General features: G+C 53.7%; 2 protein-coding genes across 12 annotated transcripts in view; one reads left to right on the plus strand and one right to left on the minus strand.

Annotated features, from left to right (window-relative positions):
- Positions 1–847: 847 nt before the first annotated feature.
- On the plus strand, positions 848–18468 carry ST3GAL4 (ST3 beta-galactoside alpha-2,3-sialyltransferase 4). 9 transcript variants are annotated; one of them, XM_057425954.1, is made up of 12 exons: positions 848–918; positions 9388–9457; positions 15090–15168; positions 15650–15731; positions 16224–16304; positions 16381–16478; positions 16811–16871; positions 17090–17185; positions 17276–17465; positions 17559–17702; positions 17822–17965; positions 18320–18468. In XM_057425954.1, exons 3-12 carry the CDS (start codon positions 15132–15134, stop codon positions 18404–18406), a joined length of 1020 nt encoding a protein of 339 aa, XP_057281937.1. In that variant the 5' UTR covers positions 848–918; positions 9388–9457; positions 15090–15131; the 3' UTR covers positions 18407–18468. The 9 variants fall into 9 exon arrangements, with proteins under 9 accessions (XP_057281937.1, XP_057281936.1, XP_057281932.1 ...); XM_057425949.1 differs by adding an exon at positions 14501–14631 and having other exon boundaries at positions 883–918; positions 17090–17465; XM_057425948.1 differs by lacking the exon at positions 848–918 and adding exons at positions 8922–9034; positions 14501–14631 and having other exon boundaries at positions 17090–17465.
- A 20-nt stretch (positions 18469–18488) lies between these two features.
- KIRREL3 (kirre like nephrin family adhesion molecule 3) overlaps positions 18489–23260 on the minus strand; it is a 270848-nt gene continuing 266076 nt past the window's right edge. For all 3 annotated transcript variants that reach the window (XM_057425962.1, XM_057425961.1, XM_057425960.1), the window contains 2 exons: positions 20705–20791; positions 18489–20233 (listed from right to left, as the gene is read on the minus strand). In XM_057425962.1, the coding sequence (XP_057281945.1) occupies positions 19790–20233; positions 20705–20791 (531 nt within the window). In that variant the 3' untranslated portion in view covers positions 18489–19789. The remainder of the gene's footprint in view (positions 20234–20704; positions 20792–23260) is intronic.

The raw sequence follows: 23260 nt of genomic DNA on the forward strand, positions 1-23260 counted from the left end.
AAAGCCTAATTACAAGGTCTTTGCCTGTCACCACGGGTAAAGCTCTGCCCTGTTGCTTCACTTCTTGTGGGCAAGGAAGCCCCATCCTCGAGATGAGGATGCTCTTCAAATATTGATGTAGTTGTTCAATGAGCCTTGGCAAGGCCAGAGCCATCAGCTCAGCAGGTATTTTATCAATCGGCACCAGCCTTGGTCTTCAAAGTGGGCTGCTTCCCTCCCCATTCCATCAATCTCTTGCTTTCCAGCCCAATAAAGAGGAATAAAATTCACTGCCTGCTCCAGGGCCAATATTCCACATTATTTCCTAATTAAAAATCAGTGTTAATATTGTCTTTGAGATTGGCAAAACCCACCCGAGCACAGGAGGGATGGTGTTTGGACTGTTGAAATGAATGCCTTGAGGGGGCTGGCTGCTGAGTTCGTGTGTAGTGATGATGATGGGAATAGAAATGAAAATCCCGTGGGATACTGAGGATTAATTTCTCTGCAGGGAAACAAGCAACAAAAATCCCCCTTAAATCTTAAATCGGTGATTTTAGGCACAGCATCATTTTACGGTGGATTTGATGGGGGAACGGTGCGACCCCCCCCCGCAAAAAAAAAACTAAAACGAAACCAAACCACATTAATTTGCTGTGAGCTGCTCTTACTTGGGCTGAGATTTGTGCCAATGACGGGGTTGCTCCCAGCGCTGTGATTTCCAGCTGGGAATGGAAGGGGGGAATTGTCCTCTCCCACCTCCCCGATGGCGGGGCCGGCTGCTTCCAGCCCCCGGGATGCTCTTCCCTCCCTCCATCCCTCCATCCCTCCCTCCCGGCGCTGTGCGCAAGCGTGCCCGCTCCCCGCCCGGCTCCTGGCCGGCTCCGCATCCCGCCCCGATCCCCGCCGCCTCCCGCAGCCCCCCTCGCCCGCCCCATGGTGAGTCCGCAGCCTGTCTATGGCCGGGGGTCCTTCTCTTTTTCTTGACCCCCCCCGTGCTCCGTGTCCGGGTCTCCGCTACAAATCCAACCGCTGGGATTGAGCAAAATGGGATTGGGAAGGGGGGGGGGGGGGAGGCGAGGAAAATCCCGTTTTGGGTATTTTTGGGGGGGTCTTGGAGGGGTTGGGATATGCGATGTGCTGGGAGGCGGCAGAACAGGCAGCGCTGCCTGCATATGGGTTTTGCATGTGGGGGGAGATGCAAATTGGGGATATGGGGGGACCCCCCCATTAACCAACGCTTGGACCCCCACTGGTGCATCCTGTGCCGTTGGTGTGGGTGTCGCAGTGAGTGTGGCATGATGGAAAGCAGCTTTATTTCTCTGTTTTGCTATTATTATTTATCTAATTAATGTAATTAATTAGTGCCTGAAGCACGGTCGAGCTTCCAGGTGGGAAAGCCCCCCCATTGCTCTCACGATTCCATCCCCGGCAAAACAAAACCCCAGCGTCTTGCTGGGATAATCCAACCTTGGGCATCATTCCTACACACAGCTATCCGTAAGGAGAGAGTACCCACCCCCAGGCCCCAGGCAGGATTGATCCTGGCACCTCCCAACTGCTCATTGGGATGGGTATGTGCGATTTTAATGCCTGGGTGCCAGTGAAAGGATGGGAAAATCCTGCTGGAGGCCCCGGGGAGGGGAGGATGTGCCCCATGCTCAGGATGAGGCTGTGGGCTGTGGGATTGATTTAGGTGGTCTTGTGCTTTATATTTCCATCCCTGAGCATCCTCTGAGCTGTTGATGAAGGCGCTTCCAAATCCTGGTCATCCCAAAGGGGTAGAAGGGACTCATCCTGGTGTAGACAGAGTGAGATCTGGACATCCTGGTGCAGAAGATTGATAACCCCCCCATTGCACTCCATTACGTGGCTTGGAGCTCCCTTTTCCCATGGGACAGCCATGTTCCTGGGGGAATAATGAGGTTGGTTGCCCCAAGACAGCAGAAAAAGGACCAACTGGACCTTTCCCCATTGATCTTTCAATGTCAGGTCTGTCACATCTCTGCCAATGGGGTTTTACTGTTCTGGTAGCAAAGAACAAAGGGAATTCTTCCTCCAGCACCTTTTCCATGCTCCTCAGCTTGGCTATTGGTCATGGGATGTGATTTCCCAGCGGGTTAATGGAGCGATGCCGGTGCTGTCCCGATGCCTGGTGGGTTGGTGCAGTCTGGTCTCCACCTCTTAGTAAAATGAGCTAATGAAAGTTTTGTGGTATAGCTTCTGGGAGATTCCTGCTGGGAATTTGCCTGGCTTCTATGGCAGGATCTCCCTCTGACCGCTCTCGGAGATGAAGGGGCTGGTGGTGGAGCCTGAGGCTTTCCTTTCTCCTATGGAGCCAGGCTGAGAGAGCTGAGCTTGTTCAGCCTGGAGAATAGAAGGCGTTAGGGAGAGAACCTTATCCCTTTGCTTAGCAAAGGGGCTGGAGGAGGCAAGGGGTCTGTGCTGTTCCCTGCTCTTGGGCAGGATCTTTGGGATCAGGGATCAGCTGTGCTGGGACTGGTAGCTTGAGTCCACTTGTATTTCAGCTCCTCAAGGTGTGCTGCGATTCCCATTGTGTTGCATAGCAGTTCTCCGTAGCACATCCCGGATCCCAGCCTGGGAAGAGCCGGGATCTTGAGCAGAAAGCTCGGAGGTGGATTCATCCTAGGAGATGCTGCCTGCAGCTGTGAGGTCTCCTCTTGCTACCTTGGCTCCTAACATGTCTAACCTATGACGAGCTCCTGACATCATTACAAACTATAGGATGGGATCAGTGTGCTTTGCTGGACTCTCCCAAACCCCAGTGCTTCATTATCTCCATCATTAGAGGGCTGCTCGCTCCTCCAGCTCCAGGCAATGGTTTAATAGCAACTTCCACAGCAAGGCACCGAATCCCATGAGGATTAAAGGCTCTGCAAGTGCAAACATAAGAGGAGGAACTGGCTGCTGACACTAATTTTAAGGGACGTCCACTGTGGAGTAGAGTGTCAAATCGAGCTGGGAGCGTAGCGGCGATCAGAGCCCACCCATGGAATGAAAACCCACTCGAGCCTCTTCTCGAGAGCTTTTCCTATTGTGCTTTTTAAAACAGAATAATTTATCTTGCACCATTTCCCTCCCTTTTGGTTGTTTTCTCTGGGCACAGTGTGTAAAGAAGCAGGGCTGTGGTCCTTCCTCCTGCAGAGGATAGCACCTTCCCCTGCATCCCTGCGGGGAACCCGCTGATAGGGGACACTTGCACGAGCAGTTTTGGTTGTGCAGCCAGAAAAGGAAATGATTTGACTCTTTCCCTCTGCCTTTGCAACTTCTCGTTCTCTTTTCTGGGGTTTCTTCGTAACCCCCCTTTCCCTTCCTCTTGCACTTGGACACCAGCAGCTTCTCCCTCTTCCAGCTGCGATCCTCATGGTCTTTAGTGACCTTTTCCTAGGAAAACCCTGCCTCTTCTTGGGAGGGAGAGAACCCCAAGCCAGTTCCTGCTAACCTCTCGCATTTCCTGCTGCTGACCCCTTGCATGTGACCGGGGTTGGGCTGGAAAGTTTCCTCAGAGGAAGGAGAAAGGGATTTGGTGAAACCAGAGGAGGAGCCAGCCTCCATCCCGGTTTGCTCCTGCCTGCCGGATGCTCAGGGTGCTTTGGGGCCGGCGTGGGCTGCGGCTCCTCTCCAGGATGTGTGCTGTTGTCTGCAGGAGGCCGGTGAGCTGCAGTGCCAGCTCACGGATGCTCCGGCTCCGCCGTGCTGCCCATTGGCACGGAATGATGACTGCTGAGACCCTGGGAAGGTGTGTGGGAGCGATGGAGCTGGGAAGGATGCGGGCCTTCAGTGCATGGCGTGGCTGAAGCAGCAGTCTGGGGGCTGTGGGATTTGGTAGGTGCTGGATTCCAGATTCTGCACATTCCCTTCGGATCCTGCTTTAACCTGCCAGAGGGGAGACCGAGATGAGCTCTGAGGCAGAAGCTCTTCCCTGTGAGGGTGCTGAGGCGCTGGCACAGGGTGCCCAGAGAAGCTGTGGCTGCCCCATCCCTGGCAGTGTTCAAGGCCAGGTTGGACACAGGGGATTCGAGCAGCCTGCTCTAGTGGAAGGAGCTTTAAGGTCCCTTCCAACCCAAACCATTCTGTGATGCTATGATCTGACCACCCATGGGTGCTGCCTGTCCCTGTAACAAAGGCTCTTTGCAAAGGACCTCTCTGCCTAAGCTAGGGTGGCATCCTCCATCAGCTCTTCGATGCTGGGATGCTCCTGTGTTTGCCGATCCACTGCAATTCGAGGACCAGTGTGTGTTGGAGCGTGTGCTGGCAAGGGATGCTCATCTGTGGGATACAGCAGTCCCACGGGATGGATGGTGCAGGGCTGCATGGTAACGCAAGCAAGGCTGTTTGAAAGGATGCAGTGCCAGAGGAGGACTCTCCTCCCAACACCACGCCTGTAAAGTTATATCAACAAATCTACAGAGAGTTTTTTCCTCTTCTTCAGAGCTGTTTTGTTTCTCGCAAATCAGAATCAACCTAAACCACAAGGCTGCATCCAGGTAGGACTGAGTGGGGAGCTGGCTCCCTTTCCATCGCTATTTGGGGGTTTAGAACTATATGTGCTGAAGCTTGGGTTTTCTTTCTAACCCCGGGTCTACGAAGGAGGCTTTAACCTGAGCTCACGCCGTTGGAATTCCCCGCTGCGCCTGGGAGAGGCTCCTCGCCTCCAATCGCTTCCAGATGCCGGCCCTGTTTCGGCTCTTCCCCTTGCAAAATGTCTCCCCCAGCCTCGACCAAGCTCTCCCGGCCGGATTCGGCATCCCGGTATCAGCTGAGCCACATGGCTCTGTAAACCAGAGCTGGATGCTGGTGGTGAGAGGTTGTGACTTGACTCATTGGCCTTGCACAAGGGGCTGGATCCTGCGTCAGGTTTTGAAGTGTTTGAGACATTTCCATCGGGTGTTTTCTTTATGTTTCTTTTAATATATATACATACATGTGTGTGTATATATATATATGTGTGTGTGTGTATATATATATATATATGAGCTGGGATGGAGTTTGGGACTTGGGGTCTCTGCTGCATCCCCTGTGCATGTTGCAGAGCTTCCCTGAGCCCCAAAACGGGGGGAAACTGAGGCAGGAAAACACTGAGCAGTGATTGAGGATGCTTTAACACTGTTGGGGGGCTTTGCTGATGCTCTGTGCATGCTGCCAGCCAAGCAGCTCCATAGTGGGTAATAAACCAGCTCTTTCTGGGTGTTAAAATGCCATCATGGCATCACTCCATGTCCGTTGTGTGGTTTGTGGGGGGGGATTCGGGCATGAGGATGGATCTGGACCCGCCTGGGTTGGGAATGGAGGAGAGTGATGGGGTGTTGTGGGGGAAAATGGGGTGACAAGTGAGAAATAAAGGGGAAAAACACAGAGAGAGGGTGAAGGTGGATTGAGGTATGCAGGACTGAAGGAGGACCCGGGTGTGGGATGGTGTCAAAGATGAAGGTGAATGGAGAGCTTTAGGGGTTAAATGTGCCGCCGCCTCTTAGTGCGGAGAACAAGGCATAAGGAGAACAAGGTGTAAGGAACACTGCCAAGTGCTAGGAAGTCCTCGGGCCCATCCCTGTGTGATAACCAGTGCCACTTCAGGACAAAAAATAGAAGGGAAAAGAAAGAAAACCCCACAAAGAGCTGTCTGTTTGAGCACGTACGGGCTCAACAGGTTTTGCTCCCAGGTGGGGTCTGGTAGTTCTGGTGTCTGGAATGTGGGGAGCAGAGCGTGACCAGGAGCCCGGCTTTGATACATGCTTGTTATGCATCAAATAGGTGATTTGTCCTCAAAAATATGCGATTTGTCCCTAAAACTATGTGATTTGTCCCCAAAAATATTACTTCAGGCTCTTTTTTTGCTGCCTTTTTTGTTTCAGGGTATCACCTGGTACAGGCAGCTCCTGCTGAAGAGCCGGAGGAGCTGGGGGGATTGCAATAAAAATATGGGTGAACGCAAAGGTTCACCCTAAAATATGGGGTGTTCACCCCTAGCACAGCACAATGTTAGTGCAAGGGGGGATAAAACCTGCTCCACTACTCGGCCACCCCGCCAAACCCCTGTATCCCCCCTTTTAGCATCCTTATGGTCCTCCAGCATCTGCTGAAGCTGGGGCTTCCCAGGCCCCTTTGCTACCTAATTAACAAAGCTGCTTCTTAATTCCGCCTGCATTTACAAGTTAAATGGACGGATTATCTCTATTATGCAAACCCATATTTAAATCTTAATTATTTATTTGCCTGGCTCGCCTAAATGCGTGCAGGCATCAAGCCTGAGGACGCTCTGCTCTTGGAAGAACAGAGTTTTGCTAAGAAATCAACCCAAAATAGGCTCTTTTTTGGTCTGAAGGGTGATGCAGAACACCCCAGCGTGGAAATAGCAGTGATTTCTCATGTCTATTTCTTGTTTGAATTTGTTTTGGGGTGGTTTATGATGGGAGGCTCGTCCTTAAATAGCACTCATTTATTTTTAGGTTGTATAATAGTATAATCCAGCTTGGCTGGGAAGCTTTGCTTTTCTTCCCATTCACAGGGATTGAATAGAAGTAGGTTTATTAAATTATTTTATATTAAAATAAAACATTATTTCTAAAGAAATCTTTTAATAAATGTAATAAATGACCAAGATAATAAATAAAACCAGTTGGGGTGGAGGACGGGGGTTCTGCTGGTTGCTATTACATGCTCTTTTGGCCAGGGCGCATCCGCTGAGGTGAGGCTCAGCAGGGCAGCCTCTACCCAAAATCACATCCCACACTGACATTACACCTTTGGATGGTTGGGAAGTGGCTGGATTATCTCCCACTAAATACCTGATGAATGAATAAGCTCCAGGACCTGGGGCAGTAGGGACTGGGATGACGTGAGGGATGTGCCGGGCTTGGAAACACCTCGCTCATGCCAAGTAGAGATATTCTCTCCAGAGGAGGAGGAGGAGGATGAGCTCACCTGGCTTTTACTCCCCTCCCAGCCTGGCTTTTGCTCTCTCCCCTGGTGGGAGGTCATTTTAACTGAGGGCGACTGGTGATGGAGCGCCGATGGACGGGTGGATGGACAGCTGCCTTGCTTCAGGTCTGGCCATTGGAAGGGGGAGAAATTCCATCTCTGTGTCCTCCTCTTCCTCTTAACAATCTATGGGGGGTCCAGTTGGAACTAGATGATCTTAAGGTCCTTTCCAACCCTAACTATTCTGTGACAGATGGGAGGGATTTGATGCCTTGTCCCTGCCTTGTGTGTGTCTGCTCTTGCCTGTGCCCCCCAGGGATGCTCGTGCACTGGGGCTGAGCCCTTCAAAGGACTGATCCTGGTTGGCTTTAATCATCAACAGGGGAAGGGATACAGCCTTTTGGGTTTTTGTCTTCCATCCGAAGCCACGAGCATCGTGGAATGGCAGATGTTGAGGAGGGAGCACAAGGCGTCTTTTCCCCCCTCAGATTTGAGGATCAGTATTTAAATGGAGCCTGATAGAAGGGGGGGAAACTGAGCAGTGTTATTGGGAGCCTGGGGAGGGAAAAGAGCAAAATTCAGCTTGTTCAGGGCTTTTTTTTTTTGAAGGCTTTGGGATATGAGACGTTCATTTCCTGCCGGGATCAGCTGCCAGATGGGTTGAGCTGCCCGAGGCGAGTGGTGGGGACCGCAGTTCTTAACCTGGCGGCTGCCTGAGCTGCGATGGGTTTATCCTAGACCTTGGGCTGGGAGCACCACTTAGGAGGCTGGGAAGCAATCCTGGATCTTCCAGTCGAGCTGGAAAGACCAGCTTTGGGCAAAACCTCGGATCCTCCCAGCAGGGCCCATGTCCTTTAAGGGATCATAGACTCATCCTGGGCTACAGCATCATGCTGGGAGGATGCTGCAGGGAAGGAGGCATCCCCTTGCCCCCCCTCAGACAGCTCTGAGCATCCTCATCTACATGGGCAGGGGCTGTACCATGACATGCTTTAGCAGGACCTCCGCAGGGAGAGTTTAACCTCATTAGTGGATCCCATAATTCATGGGTCTAAATGAAACAGCTCCCTGCTGGTAGCAGTGTTGGATGCTCCAGTGGATCCAGGGCTTCTGGAAAGGCCCTGGTGCAGAAAGGTGAACCTTTAGGGCACTTGCAAAGTGGCCCCAAGTGCATCTGATTTGGTTGTTGATTGCCCCAGCTGGTTTAACTGCAGATGATGGGGTAGGACAAAGCAGAGCTGCTGTAACCGGGGAGGGAAGGCACTGGGATGAAGCTGTTCCTTGTTGTCCAGAGCATTTGTGGAAAGCCTGGTCCCTGGGGAAAAGCACCTAGCCTCCATGATAGGAGGAACCATCTCAGAGATGCTCAGTGTGCTTCCCCATCCCTTGCACAAGGATGTAACCCCTTTGTTAAAATAAAGGGAGCATTAAGAGTGAAGCATGCCTTGGGGAGGGCTTGCACTGTGTTGGCAGCCACCAGCATCCCATATCTTTGCTTTTCCCAGCTGGAAGAGATGGAGAGAGTTAAGGAAACCTCCTGTCCTTCAGTTTCCCCTTGGAAGCATCTTCTCTGCAGGGCTCAAGCACCAGCTGTGGAGAGCACCTTGCTGGTCCTGTCCAAACCACCCTTCTCCATCTCCATCACTCTTCCTTGAACTAAACTGGGCTGAGATTGTTCCTTTAGTGTTTTTTGAGGGGGGAGAGCCGTGAATCCCACCATCCCATATCCATCCCCCGGGCACAAGGAGGAAGAGCAAAGCTGACTGTTAACTGAGATAGCAATGGGCTTGCTTCACTCCAGGTGTTTCTCATTAGCTGGGGTAATCAAGCTGGATGCAGGGCAGCTGACCCTGCAGAGGGGCTTTTCTCCCAGAGGCAGCACGGCAAGAGAGTTTCTGTGTGCAGCAGCTTCTCAGTGGGGCTTTTCCTTCCCCAAATCATAAGGATATTCCAAGTCATAAGGATGTTACAGTGCCAGGTGAGGGGGTGTGATTTTGAAAGGTTTTTGGGGGAAGAGATGCTGGAGATGAGGGATTAAGGAGCATCTTCCATGCAGGAAGGCAGGAGAGCTGTGAAGCAGCCCAGGGGGTGCATCACCAGCTTCGTAAGGATCTGAGTAAGTCAGGGAAGGGGATTTCAATGGGAAAGGCCAAGAGGTGTTGGGGAAAGCTGGCTCTGAACTGCCTTGCTTCCTCCTTAAAACCAGCTTGAAGCCAGGCTCTGGTTGCTGCCAGTGCTGGAGGAGGTGAGTGGTATTGCAGAGAGCACAGACATCCTCTGCCACACGTGATGGCTCAAAGGAGCCCTTCTGCTGGTTCCCCACCAGTGCATAGAGCTGCACTGGGTGGGGATCGCTCGGGATCCCCTGGGTCCTCAGAATGCAGATGGCTGCTGAGCGAAGCCTCCCTTGCCCACTGGTGCGGTGGGTTGATGTAGCCCTAAGGATGTTCTCCCTTCTTCCTTTCCTAGGGGAAGAGAGGACGGCCTCGTAGATCCCACCGAGCTGCTGCCTGCTCTGCTTGGACTGAGAGAACGGACAGTAAGTACCCTTTGTTGTCCTGATGGGATTAAGGATGGGGATGCTGGAAAAGGTCTCCCCAGGAGGAGCATCCTCCTCCTGTTGTGGCTGTTGGGGTTAATGGAGCATCAAGGGGGTACAAAGTGATGGAGCCCATTAAATCCATCTGGTTCACCCCAGAGGTTTTGGGGACAGAGGTTTTGAGATCAAGGGTGGGGTTACCCTGGGGATTGGACTACCCAAAATCAGCTGGTTTTCTTGTGAAAAACAGGAGGTGTTGGAGGAAATGGTGTGGAAACCGCAGGGCTGCTGCGGTTGGGGGTTAAGGTGGCACTTAGAGCCTTGCAAAGGGGAATGTGACTGGGCAGGCAGCTTTTGAACCCCCAAAAGGGACTCCTGTAGTCAAAAGCCTCTGCCTGTGGGATAACTCATCCCGTGGGGCTTGAGATCCCTGAATTTCCCACCTGTTTTCCCTGGAGAGCTGAGGTTGAATCTGGGCATTGCTTCAGTTTGGGTTGGAGGTGGCTGGAGCACTTTGGTTTAAGTTTTTACTTCCCTTGATTGTTTGCATCCCTATGGATGCTTTGCCCACTGCTCCTGGGGAAGCAGGCAGTGGAGAAAGGCTTCCTTCACTGATAATAACCTACAGCCTTACAGCCTTAACCTATAACAACATAGCCTTACACACTGAGGAGTAGCCATGTAGCTCCTTTCATGCCATGGGGTTATCCCAGAGGTATGAGATACTCAGGTGTGCCCATGCAGTGCTGTAGGAAGGGATCTGTCCTGTCCCTGTGTCTTCCTGCTGCCAGGATTAAATGAAAACCTGAACTGGGTTTTGACTCCTGGGCATGTTAAAACCAAGTGCTATGAAAAGGCAGGAGCAGCCCGGATTCATTCGGAGGACCTGCCACCATGGAAATACTTGCCCTGCCTTATTTGCTGTTGCCACCTCCTCCCGAGCACCCTCATCACGGGTAAATGTTTTTGTTCCAGCTGACATGCTGAAAAGGTTTGTTTTCAGTCCTGTCATAAACCTTTGGCTGGGTTATTGTGTGTCTGAGATACCATGGGCTAAGGCAACAGCTTCTCCTATTAAGGAGCAATTAAGATTCCTTTGAACTGACTTGCAGGGCTCTTAAAACAGGATAAATACGGGTACCAGCAGAATGGGCTGGTGCTCTGTTTGCTGTGACCATGTCCAGTGTCAAATGGGATTCATTTTTGCAGCGCCACATCCGGATGACCTTCTGCATCCCCCCAGCCCTGTGCTTGCAGGTTGTGCTCCTGCAATTGCTCTCTGTCAGCATCCCTCTACCACCACAGCATCCCTTGGAGGGGGATCATATACAGACCCTACTGACTTCTAGGCTGCACGGGTGGTTGTTTGCAATCCCACATGGTTTTTCTCCCATCTTAGACAAAAGATAATCCCCAAGCACCTGGAGCTAGCAGCAGCTTTGGGATGCCAGGCCGGAGGTTTGGGTGCCTTTGATGCTCTGCCAAGCCCAAGCAGCACCTTGAGTTCGCTGGATCCTTTCCCTGGAGCATCCCCCCCGGCCGCCTCCCACGTTGTGTTCAGGCTTCAGTACGTGATGGCTTTGCCAGGGCAGGATGCAGCTGAGGCAGCGTGGGGGGTACAGCAGCATCTGCCAGGCTCCTCTGGCGATCCCAGCCCCACCGCAGGGAAAGCACCCATGAGATGGGGGCTTGCGTTATCCCAGGGCTGCAAACTGCATCCCCAGTGGTTGTCCTCAAAATGGAGCGTAGGATCTGTCCTGCTGGTCCCTGCAAGGCTCTTTGAAAGCTTGAAAGAGATGGTCTGGCTGCAGTCATAGAATCAAACAGGTTTGGGTTAAAGGGACCTTAAAGCTCATCCAGTTCCAAGCCCCTGTGTCCAGCCTGGCCTTGAACACTGCCAGGGATGGGGCAGCCACAGTTTCTCTGGGCACCCTGTGCCAGCGCCTCAGCACCCTCACAGGGAAGAGCTTCTGCCTAAGAGCTCATCTCAGCCTCCCCTCTGGCAGGTTAAAGCCATTCCCCTTGGCCTGTCCCTACAGGCCCTTGCCCAAAGGCAGGTTTCCTGCAGCCCCTTTAGGCACTGGAGCTGCTCTAAGGTCTTCCCTTCAGGAGCCTTCTCTTCTCCAGGCTGACTCAGCCCAGCTCTCTCAGCCTGGCTCCAGAGCAGAGCTGCTCCAAGGGGAAGTTAAAGGGATCTCTGCTCTCTGTGCTGTCTGTCTCCCTTTGGTTCTTGCTGCTGTGTTTGAATCCCTAGAGACCACATCCATTGCTTGGGTGTGATCCCCTCCAAATCCAGCTAAAAATAAGTGCCTGAGGATTTTTTTTGGAATGAACTTTTGGAGGTGCTCACTCCAGGGAAGCTGGACCAGCACCTCCATGCCCTACAGACATGGGATGATGTGAGCATGGGAGAGGTGTCATTGTTATGTCACGCTTCATCTCCTCCATCCTTGGGTTACCATGGAAACGTAAAAGTACCAAGAGCTTTCACTGCTGGTCCATGGATGCTTGGCTGAGATCACCATCCTCCTGTGCCAGGGTGAGGTGTGGGGGGGTTATATTCACCCACCACATTTGTGCCCACTCCGTGGGTTTAAAGGCATTAACTTCTTTTCCCCCAAACACGGTTGGGAGCAACTCAACTGATGCCTGCTGCCACTTCATGGGCTGATGTGACTGAAATCCATGAATCTGAAGCTGTTGAGGGCGGATGGCTGTAGATACAGGGATGAGCTCCTCTGAGGTCACACACACACAGCAGGTGGTCCCCATGGGGCTTTCCGAGGGTGGGAAGCAAAACCCCGCTCTAGGCCTGAAGGAGATTGGGAAACCCATGAAGTGCTTCACCAGGAGATGCCTCCACAGCATGCTGGGGATGGGGCTTTCCTGAAACGCTGGGCTGGGGAAAGGGAGGCCTGGCTGGGAACACGAGGTGCAGCAGGGGTTCCATGCCCTTTGGGCGGCACTAACATTCCACCCCATGGTTCTATGGCGGTTCGTTGCCTAGACATCAAAGGGAGGGGCTTTTCCAGTTGCTGCTTCCAAGCGTGGGGAGCAGAATCCACCTGGAATTCTCCTTCCAGCCCTGGAGTATGGCACGGGAGGCAATGCCCTGGACCAAACCCATGGGGACCTGTGGTCGAGGCATGTTTGCTTGTTCCATGAGAAGGGTGAGTGCTGAATCTTGCCCTGCCGGATGGGACCAGAGATGCTGCAGGGTCTGAGGATGCTGTGGGGGCCTCAGAGGTGCTGTAGTGAGACAGGGATGTTGTGGGGGGATCAGGGATGCTGTAGTGGGGCAGGGATGCTCCAAGATGCTGTGAGGGACCAGGGACGCCGTAGTGGGACAGGGATGCTGTTGGGGTCTGAGGATGATGTAGGGGACCAGGAATGCTCTAGTGAGACAGGGATGCTGCAGGGACCAGCAGGACCCTTTAGCATTGCTCCCCCACTGTCTCTTCAAGGATGGAGGGAGCTGTCTTGGGGTGTTGAGACCTTCCTGCTTCTCAGCAGCCACTCTTGTTTGGGCTGCAGATCTGGTAGCACAAGGCTGGGGGGTGCTTGACTTCATTCCAAAAGCACCTCCGCCTTGGCCTGGGCTCGGGGGCAGCCTGGGTGTGCTCTGTTTTGCTCTGCATTCCCCAAACGCTTGCTTAAACAGTATTTGTTTTCCTTGAGAGTTATTAACTGTTTGCTTTAGATAAGTTTTGCATCAGGCCCAGCCTGTGCACACAAGCCTTTGAAGGGATCATAAAGCCTTAAAAGAATACATCAGGCGGTGTATAAAGGCAAACACGGGGGTGAGAATGGATTTTCCCAGTGTCTTAAGGTGGTGAGAAGCTCAGTTGGGTGATTTGGCGCTGGAGGAGAGAGCTGGGGGTGAATTTGGTGCTAAGTTTGGCTCCGAATGCTTGGCTTGGTGAATGGGGATGCCCAGGCTGCCCAAGGAGCATCACCAGCCTTGGGCTGTGGTGGCTGATTTTTGCCTCGGGGACTTTTGTGGCCAGTTTTGCTGGGAAATAACCCCAGGAAAACACAAGGTGGTGCTTAATTTCCCCTGATTTTGTTGTTTTCAAGCAAATCTAATGTATAAAAGGGTGAGACCACCCCAGCTCCTTATCCCTGCTTGCTTAAACCTGTGGATTTAATCCTCCCTTTCCTTCCCGAGCTGGGAGGGAGACAGATATACCAATGCAGGATGAGAGCTGGGGATGGCAGTGGGATTTTGTTTCCCTTTCCTGGGGTTTCCAAGTGATGGATGGACTGAGCTGGGCACGATTCACCGGGAAGGGGTTCGATATCCATGTTTTATGGAGGAGAAGGGGGTTCCAAGGGTGCCGCCTCACCTGTTCCCCTCCCCTGTTGCCAAATGGCCGCGGCTTTCTTTGCTCTCTATCCCGTCCTGTTGCCTGTAACAGGGCTTAATTGTCCTTAATTCCCTTTTAATTGCCCTACCTGCCCTTTTTAACTATTTGACCTTCCTGCCCTTTTCATTTCGGGAGCCCGGGATGAGGATTGAAGGAGCCTGGCTCTGGTGGGCTCATCTTTGGTCCCATTTCTCCTTGTTCTTGATCCACTTTGCCCCCCCCAAACCACTCCTCTTGACTGATTCTTGTTTGGCTGAACCCGTAGCCGTTGTGGGTGGCGTATACCGTGTTCATTAGCAGTGCTTCGTTAGGCAGGGTGAGGTGCTGAGATGGGTCATGTCCCCCCCTCCAACAAGGTGACTAATCCCTCGGAGACCAGGATTTCCATGGCTGGCCTGGGCGTGCTCCTTTCCTCTTGGCTGGGCATTTACCACCTCCTCGCCCTCTCCTCCTCTGAGACGTGGCTGGTTGTGAGCTTGGAGAAGCTGAGTTATGGGCTGGCAAAGCCAAGCCCAGTTCTGACCTGGGATATATCCTAGGGGTGCGGCTTATCAGGAGCAAAGTCTCCCATGTACCCCAAACTACCTCCCAGCTGGTAAGTCTGTTCTCTATCGTTGCTGTGTTGTGGTGGGTGCCAGGGTGGCTCCGAGCTGGGCTCTTTGCTCCCTTATTCCAGGAGCGAGAGGTTTTGGAGGAAGAAAAAATCACCCCACATCCCTGGCTGGCGTTTGAGTGTACATTAAGGTTGCAGCATCCCCCTTTGCCCAGGCCAGGATGGTTGAATCGAAGGCATTGGAGGTTCCCCAAGTACGTGTTGCTCTTTGCTTTGACCCCAATCCTGTCCCTTCTGCCTGGCTCGGTGGTGGCTTGTTTGGCTTTTGTGGTGGCTGGTGTTGGTCGATCGCTTGAGCCAGGGCTGGGCTTAAAACTTGGCCCCCAGGTCATTGACTTGGGTGCTTTGGGGTGTTGTGGTTGAAACCCCCACGGGGGCTTGTTCTTCCTCTTTGATTCTCTTCTCTTTTGTTCCTCTTGTTTCGGTGTTCAACCTGTATGGCTGAGGCTCCCTGGGACCCTGGCTTATATAAACTGTATATATCAAACCACCTCTGCAGGGCAGAGAAATGTGGGTTTAAATAGAAATACATCAGGAAGCCCTAATACCCGCTTGTCTGGGGTTGCAGAGACCTCTTGGACAGGGTGTTTGGGGATGGCATCAATGGGTTTGGACCTCATCCAATGCCTATCCCTCTCTTTCCCTCTGCCAGGTGACCAGCGGCAGCCACAATGAGAGCTCCGGCCCTCGCCTGATGCCTCTCCTGCTGATAAAAATGATCAACAAGTCCCGTGAGTTCCATGGGGAAGGTCCCATCTCCCTTTTTCAACTGGGAATGAAGGGTTTCAGGGGGATTTGCATGTGGAAATTTGGCTTTGGAGGGGGTCGGATGCTGCTTTGCTGCAGCTCCAGTTGGGTGATGGAGTACTGGGGCATCGTGGTGGGCTTTTTGGAGTCTGGGCTTGGGCACACGGTAGCACTCAGGCTTTGTGGTAACAAAAGGGGGTGGAGACACCTGAAGAAAGGTATGCTCTTGTGTGGCCTTTGACGCACGCTGGGCAGGAGGAAGCGACAGGGAAACCTTCGGATCCAGGACAAAACCACCCTGGCTCCGTTCTGGATGGGGGTGACTGTGCCAGCTGGGCCCTGCTGCTCCCTGGGGATAGCTGTGCAATCCTGGATCTCCCAGGGCATCCCCATATCCCATCATCCAGAACTCGGGGTACGAGCTTGATGGTGTTTTTCTCTCTCCCTCCACCCCTTGACATGCAGGAGGGAAGATACTCGGGGTGCTGGCGCTGTTTCTGGTGATGGTTTGGTACTCTATCTACCGGGAAGACAGGTACATACAGCTGTGAGTGGCTTTTATTCCAATTTAAAGGACATCCTGCCCTTTCCTTCGCTCTCTGGAGGCAGCATCCTCCTGCCCAGCCCATGCAGGGATGCTGGAGCATCGTCTTGCTGGATCCTAGGGGACTGGGGGGCTGGCTGATGCCAGATGAGGGGGGGAACACGTTATGAGGTTCCCCCTTGGTGTGTGTTAGGATTAGGAGCTGTGGGGGTTTTTGGCAAGTGCCAGTGTTCTTCTGAGCCCAGGAAGAAGGGGAAAACCCTTCCCTGTTCCCAGCCCCGTGGTGGAGGTAGGGAAAACAGCGTGAGGTCTGTGAGCAGAGCAAGAGAGACCTCTTCTGATGCAAAGCTGCAAGTCCAGCAAATAAGCAGAGCTTAAATCTGGTGGGCAGTATCTTCCCTTGAGTCCCATTGAATTCAAGCCCCCATTGCCAGGACAGGGATGCAGCGGAGCAGGCAGCATTTATACGTCTTGTTTTAACCTCTTCCTTTACAGCTTTTATTTCCCTGTGCAAGAAAACAAGACGATGTGTCCCCTCGGGGAGGTGGAGAGGAAAGCGGCGCAGCTCATCGGGAAGTGAGTGTTGGGTTAGAGGGGAAAGCAGAGCCCTTCCTCCCCATCCCGCTCTCACCATCCCTTTGCTCCTTGGCAGTTACACGAGGGACCACCCGCTCTTCTTGCAGCTGAAGGACTACTTTTGGGTGAAGACTCCGTCGCTCTATGAGCTGCCCTACGGCACTAAAGGAAGCGGTGAGCCTCAGCGTTGGGTTTCTGGTTGTGCGGCTGCTGCTTCCTGGGGGTTTCATTGCCTCTTCTCAAAACCAGCTGCAGGTTGATTTTTGGGGCAGTGCTGTCTTCCCCTTTACCCCCCAAATAGCTTGCTTGATTTCTAGTTGTTACAGCACTTATCTACTTGCCTTTGTCCCTCTCCTATGGTTTAGGGTGGGCCAGGCTTTATTAAGGAAAGGATTATGTGCCCAGAGCTGGGATAGCGGCAGGAGGTATCTGTCAGGGATGGGGCAGCACCCATTGTAGCAGGCAGGAGCTGCCTTCCTCACCTTCTCCTCACCCTTGCTTTGCAGAAGAAGTCCTCCTGCGCTTGCTGTCAATAACCCATTACTCCCTGCCCGAAAGCATCCAGAGGTAACACTGGGGTGGGTTCAGGGCCTTTTCTGTCTCCTCATCGCTCTCTTGTGGGGTGGGAATTTGCCTATCATGGATCTGGGGCAAAGTGAACCTCGGCAACCCAGGGCTGGTGGATGGAGCATGGGAAGCTCTGTGGGTTAAAGCCCGTCCCTTGGGGGTTAAACCCACCTTGGTTTTGGAGCAGGTCTGGTTGAGAAGGGGCTTTTCTCCTGCAGACTGAAGTGCCGGAGGTGCGCGGTGGTGGGCAACGGCCACCGGCTCCGCAACAGCTCCATGGGGGAGACCATCAACACGTACGATGTTGTGATCAGGTACGGCCCTGTGTCCATCCCACTGATCCCTCCCCGGTGCCACCAGCAGATGGGGTTGATGCCTCTGATGTCCCCCTGTCCCCCCTCAAGGCTGAACAATGCCCCGGTCCATGGCTACGAGCAGGATGTGGGCTCCAAGACCACCATGCGCCTTTTCTACCCGGAGTCTGCCCACTTCAACCCCAGGACAGAGAACAACCCTGACACACTGCTGGTGCTGGTGCCCTTCAAGCCCATGGACTTCCAGTGGATGGAGGCCATTCTCAATGACAAGAAGAGGGTAAGCATGGTGGGGAACTAAGCCCAACCTTCATCCCAGCCCACCCTTGGAGTCTTTCCTCTCTAACTGGGACACATCTCTATCCTCTTGCAGGTGCGGAAAGGGTTTTGGAAACAGCCCCCGTTGATCTGGGATGCCAACCCGGAGCAAGTCCGCATCCTCAACCCTTATTACATGGAAGTAACTGCTGCTAAACTGCTCAACCTCCCCATGAAGCAGCCACGGAAGGTCAAACAGGTAAGGGGGTGGCATGGCCGTTCCTCAAACACCCCCCTTGAGGGGTGATGGCCTCCATGGTGCAACTCGGTGAAGGCTACGACTCTTTGCAAGCCTTTTCCTCTGCCCTCTCCCTCCAGAAGCCCACCACGGGTTTGCTGGCCATCACCTTGGCACTGCACTTCTGTGACCTGGTGCACATCGCGGGCTTTGGCTACCCTGATTCGGCCAACAAGAAGCAGACCATTCACTACTATGAACAGATCACACTCAAGTCCATGGCGGTATGTGTTAGCCCTCCACTTTGCCCATGTTAACCCCTATTTCCCCCCTAGGATGGGGATTTTGCCCTAAGAAAGACACTAAGCAGTGCGGGATACTCTTCCCCATGGAGACTCCTTACTCCCCTTCCATGATGGGTGTTGATGTGCGAGGAGAAATTAGATGATTTTTAAAGCCATGGTGGAGATTTGGGTTTGGCTGATGTGAGGGGGCTGGGAGGGTCTTATTCCTCCTTTTGGGGGGCTTCTCGCTTGAGGTGAAGGCATCAGCTCCCCTCAGTGCTGGTGGGATGGGTAAGGCAGAAGGCTGGGAAGGCGCAGAAGGAATATGGGTCTCACCCATGTCGTGTCCTGTAGGCATCGGAGCACAACGTCTCACACGAGGCAGTAGCCATCAAACGGATGCTGGAGCTGGGCCTCATCAGGAACCTCACCTACTTCTGAAGGCCCCGGGGGCTGCGCAGGGACCACATCCCCCATTGGAGGGGGACACCAACACCAGCACGGCCAGAACCCGGCGAGAGCATCATCCCCTCACCCTGCCCTCGTGGGACTCTTGTTGCTGGGGAGCCTGTGCTGGACCGCGGGTACCCTCAGCGGAGGTGGGGGGGCGCAGGGAGCCCCCGCATCCCACCCGGAGCCTTTTCCTACCGATGCACTGATGCTACCAAGGACTTAAAGGGGGGTTTTGGGGTGGGGTCTGCCCTCCCAGCGGGCCTGGGGGGCAAAGGGAGGTCAGGAGCCTTTCCCCTGGGCTCTTGCACTTAATTCCCTCCTATTCGGACGAGGGCCCCACTGAGGGGCTGATTTGGGGGTCCTGGGATCCCCCCAGGGAGCAGGAGCCTTCAGGGGGGTCCATGTCACCTCCTCCCTGCCCAGGTTCCCCCCCCCGAATATTTAATTCCCCCTCTTTTTATTTCCTTTCTCCTCGGCGGCCCCATCCTGTGCCTTAGCGCTGGCGCGGGGGCTCGTCCCCGCAGCCCCCCCCTTGGGTGGGGGTACCCCGAGGTGCCTGGCCTTGGGGTCCGCAGGGGCCTTCTGGGTGGGGTGGGGGGAGTTTAATTTAATTAATTTAAATGCTTATTTATCGTGGAGCTTCTCCTGGGGCTTGTCTGTTGCTCACGGGGGGGCTGAGTATGAGATGGGGCCGCACCACCATGTCCCCTTACCTGCTGTGTCCCTGGTGTGACACCCCATCTCCTGGCTTCTGTGCCATGCCTCAGTTTCCCCCTGCCACAGGCCCCCCCTGCACCCATACACCCAACTTGGGTACCCCACCATGATGCTGTATCCCACCCAAACTCGAGGCCAGGTCCATGCTGGGGCGCAGAGCATCACCCAAAGAGCCGGCGTCCTCGCGGGGTGGGCATCAGCCACGAGAAACACCTCTTGTATTGACCGCGGCACTGCGCTCCGGCGATACAGCGTGGAGAGGCCCTTCCCGGGGAGGGGATCCCCATCCCACTGATGTCCCCATTATCCTGTCCCACGCAGCAGGACCCCTCTTTTAATCCCCCCCCAAAAACGGACGCTATAAGTATGGACACAACACCAAGAAGGAACGGAAGGAGCCGGGTGGGAGAGGGCGGTGGGAAGCTGAGGTGGGCGCAGGGGTGCGTGGTTGGGCTGGGAGTGACCCCTCGGTGGGGTTGTGCTTTAGCATGTACCAGGCTGGGGGATGATGCTCGGCCGGTCCCCAGCCCCACAGCCCCACTCCGCTGGGGGCTGGATCCAGCCTCTTCCCACTGCCATTCCCGGCGGGTGCAGCTGTCCCGGCACGAAGCCATGGCACCCTCATGGATGGTCCAGAGCATCCCCGGAGGGGGCTCAAACGTGTGTCTGCATCCGCCTCTGCAGGGGCCGGCTGGGGTCCGAGTTTTGGGAAGAAGATTGGGAATGGTGGGAGGAGGAGGCGGAAGCCTTGCTGGCCTTGTCGAACTGCACGTAGCCGTCCTGCTTGCCGCTGCTGCTGATGCTGCTGTCGCACTGGGTGTCGAGGAAGGAGCTGCTGTCACTCATGGAGCCGCGCTGGAACTCGCGCTCGCAGAGCTCGATGGAGCTGCTGCCCATGCCCAGCACGAAGCGCTGGCTGTAGTCGTAGAGGCGGCTCTGCCCGCTCAAGGTGCTGTAGATGTTGGTGAAGGACATGCCGGTGGGCACACGCTGCTTGTTGGCAGGGCGCAGGTCGGCCGGGCAGCCCGACAGCGAGATGGTTGGGGTGGAGTGGTGCTCCTTGAAGGTGTTCACGCTGTAGTAGCCATTGGTGGGGTCCTGGGGAGTGGGAAAAGAGGGGGGCAGGTTGGTGGTGCCCAGCTTACCCGTGTGTGCCAGCATTCGGGGCACCCACCTGGCTCTTCCACCCGTGATAGGACACCCTTACCCACTGCCCACATGGAGCATCCCATGCAGCTCGGCCTCCTCTGAACTGGGGCAGAGGGAGGCATGGGGACCCCTTGCCTAACACCCACTCCGTTTTATCCCCTAAAGGGCACTGGGACCAGCAAACAGCACTGTGGGTACCAGAGCCCTTCAGTATGGGGGACATGGCCCAAAGACAGAAAGCCCAGGAGCAGCACTGCTGGGTGAGGGATGAGCTGGTCCTGCCCTGTGGTGGGCATGGAGATGGGTACCAAGCACCTTGGGGTGCAGCCATCTCGGCTATGTGCCACAGGGGTGACTGGGGGGGGGGGCTTTGAGCCACATCCTGTCATGGGGCTAGGGAGGAAGAGGGGGGATACTCGCCTTCAGGTTTTGAAACTCCTTCTCCTCCTCCTTGAGCACCTCGAGCTGCTTCAGCACTGAGTCCTGCTGGAACTCCCCCCGGTCCATCTGGGAAAGGATGGAAGGGGTGTCAGCATCCCCATTACAAGTTGTGGTTTTCCTCCTCTGTTTAGGACTAAAAAGGCTCAGCTGATGCAGGAAGTGAATTATTGACATATACAATGGTGAGTGTTGGGGCTGCGCGCAAACAAAGCCCCAAATCTCCTTTTTTATTGTTGGTTTTTCTTTCTTTTCATCCTTTTCTCTTAAACTGAACTTGGCCACTAACCCCTCAACATCCCAGCCAGGTTCTGGCACATAGTTAATGTGAAAGCCTTAATTTGACCCCCACACACTCTGACATTGGCTCTTCTCAAAGATTTGAGTCCCCTGCCTGTCTCCAGCTGGGTCAGGAGGGGATGGACAGGCTGGAGAAGCTTCTTTGATCTGATCTGAGTGCATTTTATCCTCCTGCTGCTACTTGGTGGATGCTGCTGCCCCAACGTGCTGCCTTCACCCATCTCTCTTCCTTCAAAGGCTAACCATGAGCCAGGGGGGGCAAGATCCACATTAATTAGCCCATGGTAGGGCTACAGCATGGTAGGGCTGTGCAGAAGCAGAATACTCATAGAATCAGAATAGTTCAACCAATTTCTTCCGGACCACACACCTCCACTCAGGTTTCTTTGCCCCAGCACTGGGCTCCCAGCCCCAGATTAGCTCCAGAATCCCCTTTTATGGCCCAACTTCTCTTTCTTGTAAAGCTGGTAAGTGGTTGTGGAAATTCACCCTGCAGCACTTTCTGTTCATCTCCTGCAAGCCTTTGATATGGCTTTTAAATGCAATAAATTAAAGTACCTGAGTTATCCTAGGGAAAATAAAAGCCTTGTAGCAGCCGTTGATTTACCAGAGTAAATACAAAGGATTGCATTCAGTGCAGCTCAAATGGTACATGGAGGGGGTTTATTGCTCTGTAGGCTGCATGCCAGCCCCAGCAACACCCTAAATCCCCTAAAGCATTGCTGCAAAAGCTTGGGATTAGGATGCATTCGTATTGCACCCATCACAAGGGTCTCTTCTCAGAAGAGAGAGCACTTCTGCTTGGACATGGCTGGTTTTGGTGTGGGTGACCCAGGTGGATGCAGCCAGACATGGAGAGGGGTGAAGAGCAGGGGAGAACCAAGGGGCCAGTGCTGCTCATGGCAAACCCTCCAAAATGGGTATTTTAAGCCATTTTATGTCATCTCTTGCAATGATAACTGGAGTGGCTAACTAAAGTGAACTCTATTACCAATATTAATGGGGATTACAAGTGCAGAGGCAGCAGGGGAGGGGGAGAGAGGGAAAGACATGGAAAAGGAGACAGGAAATCACAGCATGGTTTGGGTTGGAAGGGACGTTGGGATCACCTCTATCACACTTGCTCCTGGCAGTGGCAATGACTCCTTTAGAATCATCAGGTGAGGAAACTGGGGTGCAGAGTCCCATGAGCCAGGAATAAAGCCTGGTCACCCAGCCACAATACCAGAGGAGGTTACATCATGTTGGAGCTGATGCTGCTCTTCAACCCCCTAATCCCAGACTGGGCTTAGCTGAATTGGTGTGCCCATGCCATGTACCATGGTGGGAGTGAGCAAAGCTACTGCTGGGATTTATTTATCCGGGATCAGACCCTTTAATGGGCTCTTTTGCCTCTAGCCCCTGGCTGCTGTTTGCTTTCCCTGCAGGCTGGCAGCCTTTTCCCTGCCTGTGGGCAGAGCAGCTAATGGGATTGGGGAGCCAGAGCTGAGACAATGCGAACAAATGCAAATCAGGCAGCATGACGTGTCTCCTCAGGTGTTAATGAACTTATAGATGCATGAATAATTACTTGTGAAAAGCACGGAGAGCTGCAGAGGTCACAGATGGCTGGAGAATAACAAACACAGTGGCATTTAGCAGGGGGAAAGAAGAGTCACGCTGGCACTTTGCAGCCAGAAAGGCTCCAGCAAAGCAGAGACATGGTGAGATCATTTCAAAGGATGCTGTGGAGGTTGAACCCAGGCTTGAAAGGCCACAGGAAGCTTAGGGAAGGTAAATGAAGCAGCAGTGGGGAAGATAATATATGGGGAGGAGGGAAAGAAGGAAGGTCTTGGGGGTGAGGGCATGGAGCAAGTGAAGGGTGCTCTGCAGTGCTCATCACCACTCCTCAGAAAGGGTGGATTTGTTTTAACTTGATCCATCATTTGGTTGGCAAACTTGGAGCATCTAGTTAGGAATGTGTTTAGCAGCTGAAGCCTAGATCTCTAATGGCCAGAAGAGGATGCTCGAGGAGCAAGGAAGGGGATGAGGAGCAGTGGGGGCTCCCTGAGGACTCTGAAGAGAGAAGAAATTGGGAAGCATTTAGTGGGAATGCTTTTGCTAAGAGCAGATGAGGAAGGGGAGGCCCTGGTCAACGCATTACAGGAGGCTTTGTTGTCTCCTTCCTGACAGGTAGGATGTCCAAATCCGCCCAGCACTTGGGTCATGGACTATGGACCATCTCTTCCAACCTCTTGA

This window comes from Pezoporus wallicus, unplaced genomic scaffold (genome assembly GCF_028554395.1).
Source record: "Pezoporus wallicus isolate ANWC-B61680 ecotype Strahan unplaced genomic scaffold, APGP_CSIRO_Pwel_v1 contig_8797, whole genome shotgun sequence".
Lineage (NCBI taxonomy): Eukaryota > Metazoa > Chordata > Aves > Psittaciformes > Psittacidae > Pezoporus > Pezoporus wallicus.